General features: G+C 43.3%; 1 protein-coding gene across 1 annotated transcript; it reads right to left on the bottom strand.

The window, feature by feature from the left end:
* Positions 1-1341: 1341 nt before the first annotated feature.
* Positions 1342-8370, bottom strand: slc25a25a (solute carrier family 25 member 25a). Its single transcript, XM_086169457.1, has 10 exons — positions 8069-8370; positions 6546-6672; positions 6374-6461; positions 6164-6275; positions 4962-5120; positions 3590-3742; positions 3391-3498; positions 3136-3303; positions 2782-2932; positions 1342-2469 (listed from the first exon to the last, which is right to left on the bottom strand). Exons 1-10 carry the CDS (start codon positions 8228-8230, stop codon positions 2285-2287), a joined length of 1413 nt encoding a protein of 470 aa, XP_086025583.1. The 5' UTR covers positions 8231-8370; the 3' UTR covers positions 1342-2284.
* Positions 8371-9952: the final 1582 nt, after the last annotated feature.

Genomic DNA, 9952 nt, shown 5'->3' on the forward strand with positions numbered 1-9952 from the left:
GTAGCGAACGTTTGCACAGAAAATTGTAACAGTTAATAGTATTAACCTTTAATTAACTGTTAATAACCTTGCGTCAGTTTGCGTTATATAACGATAGGTTTTTTTTTTGTATTAACGTGTTAAGCCAGTCCTGGTACTGCCACGACTTATGTTTCACGTTAAATTTAGCCCTTCTTAATACCCTAATAATGTGAAAATAAAAATAACCGTCAATTGGAATTTTTTATGATGTAACTATTCCTAGTAAGTAGTCCGCTAAATTAATGATCCCGAAGCAAATTTCTACCGTATTAAGAGTCAGACTGAAAAGTTTTTTTGAAACTTTCCAAAACTTCAAGAAAAATGCTTCAATAGTGGATAGAGGACCAAATTTCATCATTTTTTCAGTTAAAAAAAAAAACTTTTATTCATCATCCTTGATCCCATTTCAACACAGTGCTCACTTGGGCAGAGGTTGAGAAACATTATTGATAAAGAAATGAGACATCCATGTTATATTTTTACTGAGTCATGTGGGTGACTGTGGCTCTGGGCAATTCGGTAAGTAACCAAAGTTAAACATTTCAATAGTTTAAGTGGATTGTTTTTTGTTTTTTTTTATCAGACAAATGCTTGACTGTTGTCAATTGCTGTTTTCTTTTTCTTGTGATGTACTTAGGGTTTAGTGATTGGTCTGTGTTGCAGTTCTGCAGTGACCTGAATGCCTCAGTGCTGGGGAAAAGCAGGTTTGTGATTTAACTACAGGAAAATTTTTAAGCATGAACTCGATTTATCCTTACACAACTATGAAACTTTGATTCAGTGTATTTGCATCACCTCAGCTCATTCAGAGGTTATCAGGTGCATCCAAAGCTCAAAATCATTGTCACTGTGGTAATTAATGATCAACAGGACTAAAACCTGCTCTCTCTTTGAGCTCAACTTAAAGTAGGTTGATTTGTGACTGGAAAATTTATTCTGAAGTATCAAGTCAAAATCTGCCTTAGGTTTTGACTAAAATCAGACATGAGATCATTAGATTTGAAGTATCACAATTGCCATAAATCAGAACCTTTAACCCTCTACCTAGTTTTTACCTGTAATACAGTATTTATGACTTGCAACCTGTCAGCCATTTCCTCATTATGGAGCACCTTATTTGCATGTAAACTTTAAACATATTTGAAATTCTGCCCGAACGCATTTACAAATTAACTATTTTTGAATTTGCTTTTTCACATCACCATATTAACTGATCCATCTCGACTTTGGCATGAATGTGTCCTGAGAAACAGGAGCACAAAGTTGAAAGTAATTTATTTATCACCTCAATTTGACCAGGATAATAATGACAACTCTAAATGACAAGAATTTGCATTTATTTGCATGAAAATTACCTTAAAATAGTAAACATTCGTTACAAAAGAATTACATTTTAATACCTAGTTCAATCATGACATTCCGAGGCCCTTACTGCTTCAATTAAAGTGCAATGACTGCTCATTTTAAGCCCTTCTTTCTCCAGGTGTTCATTCTGACAGGGAGGAAAAAAAAAAAAAAAAAAGCCTCTATTAAACCATTGAACCTGAGTTGAACATTAAGACATTTATACTTACAAAAAGGAAAAAAAAAAAAAAACAATTAACTTTCCATAGGAACTCTACTTTTACACATTAACAGATAAAGTTTGATCGCCGCGCTTTTTAAGGCCGCAGTCAACCCACCCCTCCCCAGATGCACATTTGGCTCTTCAGACAGGAAACATGCAGCTTTTTTTCCTTAAATATCTCCTTTGGACAATAAAAGAATAAATAAGGGGCGGAAATAAATACAAATACTCTGCAGACTTTCATTCAAAAAAAGTAGTGTGTGGTGAGAGAAAACTCCATGTGCAAAATCCTCTCTTCTCAGAAAGCAATCACTCCTTCTAAACTGACGAACACTAGTTCTGAAGGGGGAGGGTGGTTGTGTGGATGAGGGTCCGGTAGTCTGGCTGTGCCGATAATTAGCCCAACATTCAATGTAAGGGGGGACAAAAAATCTAAACATGTGCAAAAGACAGTGTGGCAAAGTGTAAAAAGCCTTTGGTCCTCAAGTTGCAGTCCGGCACGCTTCTCTGATGAAGCGTGGTTTAAAATCTAAAATAGCAGCGCCGAGCTCACAGAGTCCATACATCATCTCCGCTCTCCTTTCTCATCTTTCATCAGCTGACATTCACAGAATGAGGCTGCTCCGCACGAACCCCTGCTAGGGACCCTGAAGGGCCCCCCGGAATTCCTCCTTAGCATCTGGTCTTAAGAGGGTCTCAGCGTGACGTGACCCCCAGCTGGGCCTTCAGGTGCTCATACACCACGTAGCTGATGCTGACCGCAGGGATGACCTTGAGGAAGTTGGGTGCAAGGCCTCTATACAGGCCTGTGGGGCCATCTGTCTGCAGGATCTGCCTGAAAAGCCCGCTCATCGTCAGCTGCTGGCTGCCCTCTGTCGCCGCTGGGAGAGGGGGAGGGAGTCGGTGAGTTAGGTCAAGGAGGAAATCATTTTGCATAAAGCGTCAAGTCAGCTGATCAAATCAACTAATGTTTGATTCCAGAATCAATGAGGTCGGTACAACCTCAGTGAATTACATTTTCAGATTAGGTCTGCTAGTTAACCCTACAAATATTAAACTACTGTTCCTGCAATCGTGTTGTGTGTTTTAAAAATAACTGTCATCTGATCTGAAGCTCAGACCAGCAATCTCCACCATTCTTCAGCGAGGTGACGGGTTTCTGTTTTCACTTCAGGTCCAGGGACATGCCTCACCTTGTGCCTGCATTCGGGTGCGGATCAGGGCGAGGGGGTAACTGGCCAGCTGACCGCAGGTGCTTGACACAGTGCCACAGGCCAGCAGGACCAGCACCCCAGGGTCACTGCTGTTCACGCCGTATTGCTGCAGGTAGGTGTTCTTCAACGTCTGGGAAAAGGTGGAAGGCAATGGTCAGATGGGATTAGATTTGACAAAAATGGTCAACTTCGATTTCGGCCTCGAAAGCCGCGTCATATACACTTTCCAGATGACTTAAATATTTTGCAACAATGATGAATCATCTGTCCCTCCTTATCCCACTCTGCCAAGACACACGGTAAACCGTACAAGACCAAGATTTATATCCTCACCTCGTACACGGCGAGGTCAATGCCAGCGTAAGGGATGATGCCCAGCATGTTTGGGATGTAGCCTTTGTAGAAAGCTGCCATTCCCTCTCGCCTGAAGATCTGCTTGGCACAGTCTGAGATGCCTGAGTACTGGCCCGTCTTCCTCAGAGCCAGGCGAGTTTTCAGCACCTGGGTGAAGAATTGGTCCAGAAATCCTAAGTTTTGGTTTGATTTCCCTGGATTATGCAGAGCATGTGTTCAGGAGCGAATAATTACCTCCATGGGGTAAATGGCGCTCTGGGCCATCACACCAGCCAGAGAGCCAGCGACAAACCGCTCCAGGATGCTCAGTGTCTCCTTCTCACTTCCAATCAAACGCTTTATCTGGAGTTTATTAAAAATAAACAGTAAGTTAGGTTTGTGCAAGGTTTCCTCAAACATAGATAACATTTGACATGGTATATTTTGCATCCACCTGCTCGTAAGCCATGAACTTGAGGGCCGACTCCGGAGCAATCTTTATGACGTTCACACCGTTTCCTCGCCACAGCGACCTCATGCCGCCCTCTTTGATCATCTGCGTTAGGCCGCTCATGATGCACAGGTTATTGACTCGAGACCCATAAACCTGGAAAAAAAAAAAACAGCGGGCGGGTCAAATTATGGAACCAGGAATCAAGCGGATATATGCAAGAGACAGCATTTGCAGGAGGTTCTGAAGTCTCTAAAATACACATTTTTAAGCTATGTTCAGAAGTACTGCCCGATCAGGAAGCTGCAGATTTTAAACGGGATCACTTTATAAAAAAATTGTAGAGAACCTGCTCATATGTCACCTGATAGAAAGGTGAGAGTAGAAAGTGGGCCAATGTGTTTATGCTGATCGATCGTGGAACTGACATTAAGAATACAGTACAATCGATCAGTGGGCTCGGGGGTTTACTCGTCACCTGCCAGCTGACGCAGATCTACGGTTCATTGACACAAATCTGTCCCGGTTGCATGGACCTTCAGCCCTAATGCTGACGCTAGATTACGCCTCCAGATTACGCAGTTGAGGGTCTGAAGCCCGGTGTCGGGCTGCTACTGGCTCAGGCCTGACACACAACCAGGTCCTGGACTCTGCCCCCCCACCAAGTCTCTGAAACATTAACTTGTTATTGCGGTTGGGTAACAGACTTAAGCAATTCCGCTGCACAGTTTTCCATTAACTTTCCCGTTAGGAAAGGAACCGCATTTCACTTTTATTTGGAATGTAGATTTGAAGGTCGGCAGTCAGGTGATAAGGGATCCCCCTCCTGAACAACTAGATAAAACTTTCCACAGTGTCCAGTCTGGAACCCCATCAAGCTGACTACAGTGGGCAAATTCTCAAGGCAACAATTGCAAACCAGTTGATAAACCATTAATCTGCTGGTATGATATCTTAACGAGTCAAATTCCAGTTTCAGATGTGAACCTTCCCCGGTTCATCTCCGGGTTTATGGAAGTCTGGCCTTTGATAGTAAATTCTGAATCCTTACAATTCATATTATCAGGGAGTTTAGCCAAAGTAAGGCAACATTTGATTCCCCACACAAAACAAACATGAAAAACCCTGCTAATTATAAATTTAACCTGGCCTCGGTCACAGTCAACCTCTAACTATATTGAGGCTACAGGAAGTAGCTCATGGCATTAAGTGGCTCTAAGCTGTGAGATTAAATCCAGACAGAAACAGTTGGGACTGTTTTTTTGCCCCCACTGTCACGTCAAAAGCTGCTATTTTCGATATTTTAAATCGAAGCAATTAGGTGTTTGGTGAATGGTCTGTAAAATGTCAGACTGAGATAAGTAACCTTTCCTACCTGCATCATGACTTTGACTCTATCCAAAGGAGCCGTGCACGTCCTGGACACGGCCCCGGCTCCTCCACCTGCCACCAGGTGCCGCCACCACATCCCTGTCAGCTTCTCCTCCATGGTGAAGTCGTCCGGCACCATCAGGTTCTCACCCACATCAAAAATCTGGGTCAAACAGACAGGAGAGGGGTGAAAATTGGCGCCGATATCTCGTGTCAGTGGAATGTAATTGAAACAGGGAAGGTGAAGGCCAATAAGTGGCCAACTATGGCCATGATTCTGGTCTGATCCTGCAGGTCGCACTCAGACTTGACAGATTGATTTTTGATGTGCTGCTATGCTATGAACTGAACGGCAGATCCTGCCTGTCACTCAAGACTATCACCAAACTAAACGGGCTGTATAGGTGTGACCTAATTACCGCGTACTAGGGGCTGGTGGTGGGACACCGTGTCACTCCTCAACGATACTCATCCTTTTACCTGAGGTGTTAAAACATCTAATTCTGCTGCCAAACAATGAAACGGCTCAAATTTCATCATTAAACCGTCCAAAATGTACTTGCTAAAGTTCTGCTCTATTCTTGGCCTGGTTAAGTCAGTCTGTGTCCCGACAGGGCTTCTCTGGAAGCCCTGTCGGAATGACTGGCACAACATCCAGGATCACAAGGCCCCCCCTTGGGAAGCCACAATGTACGACTTCTGTCCTTTTACATAACAGCTCCAGCAACCAGTCATAACCTTTCTACATAATCCTGCTGGAACGGGAACCTTTAGCGCCGGAGGCTAATGGAGATTAATTGCTGACGCACGGCTGTGTGCCTAGGAGCCTTTCAGGGGATTTGCTCCTCAATTGACCCATTTATTTGGGACCAAAAGAAGGTGTGACATTGTGATTGAGGGGTGGGGGTAATTAGATGGCAGAAAGGGGCCGAAAATATGCCCACAATCTTGTTATATCATGTGTTCCTTTAACTTCCTTTCGGAGCCAGGGTGGAGGTCCAACGCTGCGTGTACTTTGACTGCAATCAGACGCACCCACTAGAAATAGAACTAGGCCTAAAAGTACATCAGATAAGCACTTGAAACAGAGGTCTGGCAATGGGATCTTTTATGGGCTTGTGAGGAGACACTGACCCTGCTGGCTATTTGTGTAAAGTCTCTACGGTTGCGGTGTATTGTCTTAAAAATCAAGACGGCAGAACAAACCGTTGAGTGTTTCCAGTAGAGAATGATCTCAGGAATGTTCTCGGTCTTCTCCGCCATGGGGTAGTTGCTCCATTCTTTACTGCTGATTGTTATCATTCCGTTCTTGTCCATGCTTAAAACAAATAAGATAAATATTAATACTGGCTTCCAACAAATTGATAATTTGTTGATAATTAGAGATCTAACATAAGAATCCAGTAACATAATTACCTCTTGAGGGCTTTCTCTGCATGTTGTTGGGAAATGTGCACGCCGAGGTCCTGTAGAGACTGTATGAACTCCTTGGGATCGACACGACCTTCACAAAACACAAGAAAGGAAAAATATTCAGGAAAAAATTGGAAGATAAAACTGATTGAAATAAAAGGTGGCTCCAGCATACCTGCATTCTTCCTGTCCAGGCTCTTGACCACGAGCTTGAGGTCCTTCTCATAGTCCTGGAGATAGTGCACAAACTCCTCAAAGTCCAGCTGCCCATCTGCATCATTCTCCTCCCTTTTTGAAGATTTCTGCAAATATGGGAGATTTTAAGAGTTTCAATGAATGACACAAAGAAGACCTAACTGACACATAATGACAAAATTTGCTATTAATTTCTCAGCCGATGCTAAGAACACCAAGCTGCAGCCCTGGATTTTCTGCAAGGTGCTGCAGCTTGTGTTTCATGGCCCAAAAGAAACTCGTGACCTATTTGCAAGGTCATCGGACTCTCCTGTGACGTTAGTTTCTCCAAGACAACCTGATCTATCTTTTCCCTCCAGACGCTCATCTGACCCGCCAAAGACATTAATGTGGTCTGTGCTGGGGAGGGGGGGCAGACACCTTGCACCACGTTGGTAAGCACCATCCGAACACCTCACTCCATTGCAGGCACATTTATCTGATATACGACTGTCATGCAGTAATAAAAGACCAATCGAGCATTTTGTCCCTGCCAACAGGTCCGCACATATTCATAAAGGAGGCTCCTCAGGGCGTGTGAGTTTTGGAGGGGGGGGGTTGTCATGGGACGGATGCCATTTCTGTAAAAGTCAAATACCCCTGTGAGAAAACCACCTGTCAGACTGTTAACTGGCACCAAAATGGCACTAAAGACTTTAAAAAAGAGCATATGTAGCTGCAGCTGTGGCTTTTTGTAACTATTTAATGCATTTAAAGGATATTAAAATGGGGAAATCCAGATTTGCTGCAAATGTGACCAATTATAGTCAGAAGCGACAACTGAATTGTCCATGCACTAATAAACAGAAATAAGATCCCTATTGTTCATGAGGAGGGACAATTTATTTTAGGTTAAATGGCGTCTAAGGCCGGCACAAAGTTTTAAATGTAGGTTTTTCCTCATTGTTTCAAAGGCGACCGATTTCTCTGTGCCGCTGTATGGACTACCTTGTGATTCGCAGATGCACCAGTCAACTTTTTTCCGACAGTTTGCGAAAAAATAACCCCTGACCCCGGCGGCGGATGTGCACTGCACTGCCGCCAGACTCCTTTTTTTGGAGTGGAATCACTCCGCGCTCAGCCCGCCTGCACCGCTCACGTTGTGCCAGCAGTACAAATCTAACTATTTCTTAAAAAAATCTTTCAATTTTTCCCCGCGCTATTCCTTTAAATTGCTTTTGTTCTAGGCAAAACAAAACTTTTAAAATAAAAAATAAATAAAATAAAATTTAAAAAAATGATAGGAATGTTCTCGTGACCGCGTCTGAAGCTACCGGCAAAATGGCGCGGCCTCGCCGTAAGGCTTCTTACTACGACACGCTAAGCCGGCCGGCACCCGGAAGGAGGGGATTTCAACCCGGCGAACTAAGTGGATTTGTGAAAGTAGGTAACGGATCCACGCGCGAAGAGCATTAAGAGAGGGGTGAAGTTAACCCGTAAACTCTTGAGAGATGTTTCTCCTACCTCTCGCCACCGCTGGTACGTTGAAAACTCCTGGGACGGAAGGAAGACGCTCAGCTTGTTGAAGAGCGAGTTGAGCTCCGAGGGTAGGCCGTTGGACTCAAAGTACTCCACTTCCACCGGGTCCGAGTTGGACACCGGCACGTAAAGGCACAGGCCGAGCATGCCCGGAAGATAATTAGAATAAACTACAATAAATAAATAAATACACACACCGCGTTGTGAGCGTCTCTCTGAGGAGCGGTGAAATGCCGGTCAGGAAAACGCCGGCTGATAAAATTGCCGGTAAGCCGCGCCTCTTCACTCAATCGTGTCACGGCATTGGGTGGCCAAGAGGTCCAGCCGGTGACGCCTACGTCATTTTACTACTGGCCAATAGCAGAAGCCGCCCATTGATGGGTTTCACCTGGTGCCGCCTCTTCACCCATGGGCGGCGTTCCACCAATACCCGAGTGGCTTATTCATTCCACCAGGATAAAGCTCGACCAATCCTGTGGCTTCTTTCATCCAACCGGCGACCCCGCTGTTGAGGCGGGAAATAGACCGTGTCCGCAGCACAGAAGCCTCCCACATGGAAACTTCTTATTTTATTTTATTTTATTGAACATTAATAGTATAAACAGATGTACATATGTGCAAATAAACATGGCAAGGAAGAATCGAATGTCAATGAATCAACCAGGGATGAGGAAGCAGAGGACATAAGGAGATTCGTTCTGTATGTAATCCCTTAACTGCAAAAGTTTACAGTATTAAAGGTTTGAGAGAAATGTTTAATGCTCGAAGAAAAAGAAAATAAAGGAAAACAGATACGTAAATAAATTTAAAAAAAAATGCGAGGGGAATATGATATCTATTTAACTTGGTAGTTCACAAGGAATCTCAGAGACATCAAACTGTATATTTTTTGGTTTTTGGATTTTTCCATGAATTTTAAGCATTATTTGTGTAATTCAAAATTGTTTATAAAGAATGTAAAATTGGGGGAAGACTTTTGCATTCTGTTTTTGTGAATGAAGAACTTGGCCAGGCCTAAAATAACATTGACAGAGTTCCTATCTTTTGTTGCTTAAAAGTAAACCAAATGTTATATCATCTCTTGAGAAGGAAACTGGTGACGATGGAAATTTGTCTTCAACCCATTTTTGAGTTTTTGCCCAAAAGCCCTGTACTGTTGCGCATGAGAAAAATACATGGTCTGTGGTTTCAATGTTTTCTTCACAAAAGGTACAAATATTATCTTCAATATTAAAGGGTACCCTCAATAATATTTTTGGTCAGTAATACATATTGTCGAGGCTCCCACATGTAAACTTACTTAAAATGCAAACCACAGAAAATATTTTTTAAAGGAGGATTTTAAAAGGATCCCTGGCTACCTTAGGACATTATTGTCCTGTGTGATCAATATTTGTACCACCTATATAAAAACGATAATAAAATCTCTCAACATATCTTAGTTTGTATAAAACTGTAAAAAATAAACGTTTCAGTCATAGGCTGCCATTCCTGTTTATGTTGCAAACGCTGTCTGGGTACTGACGTCATGTGGTTGCACCAGGCTTTTACCATAATGGTGCAAAATACGTCATCTGTGCAACCCTTCCCATTTGAACCCAAGAGAGATGTGCAAGGAGGGTAATGCTGCAGACAGAAGTCAAAATGAGCTTCAAAATTACGACGAACAAAGACGTGAAGAGGCAAGAGTCTGTTGTATGGAGTTCAACTTTTGTCTGGGTGTTCGCTGCGTTGACCGATTGTCAGCTTCCTCTGGGATTGTGCCAGTGCCCGGTCTCTCGTCATTAGATGCTATTTCTGTGAAGGGGGTTGTTGACATCCTTGCAGGAGACCATTCAGTGTCTCCTGCCTGTGGCGTTTCTTCGAGTG

The sequence above is a fragment of the Fistularia commersonii genome, chromosome 22, assembly GCF_037954325.1.
Source record: "Fistularia commersonii isolate RoL2024-O1a breed Wild chromosome 22, RoL_Fcom_v1.0, whole genome shotgun sequence".
NCBI lineage: Eukaryota > Metazoa > Chordata > Actinopteri > Syngnathiformes > Fistulariidae > Fistularia > Fistularia commersonii.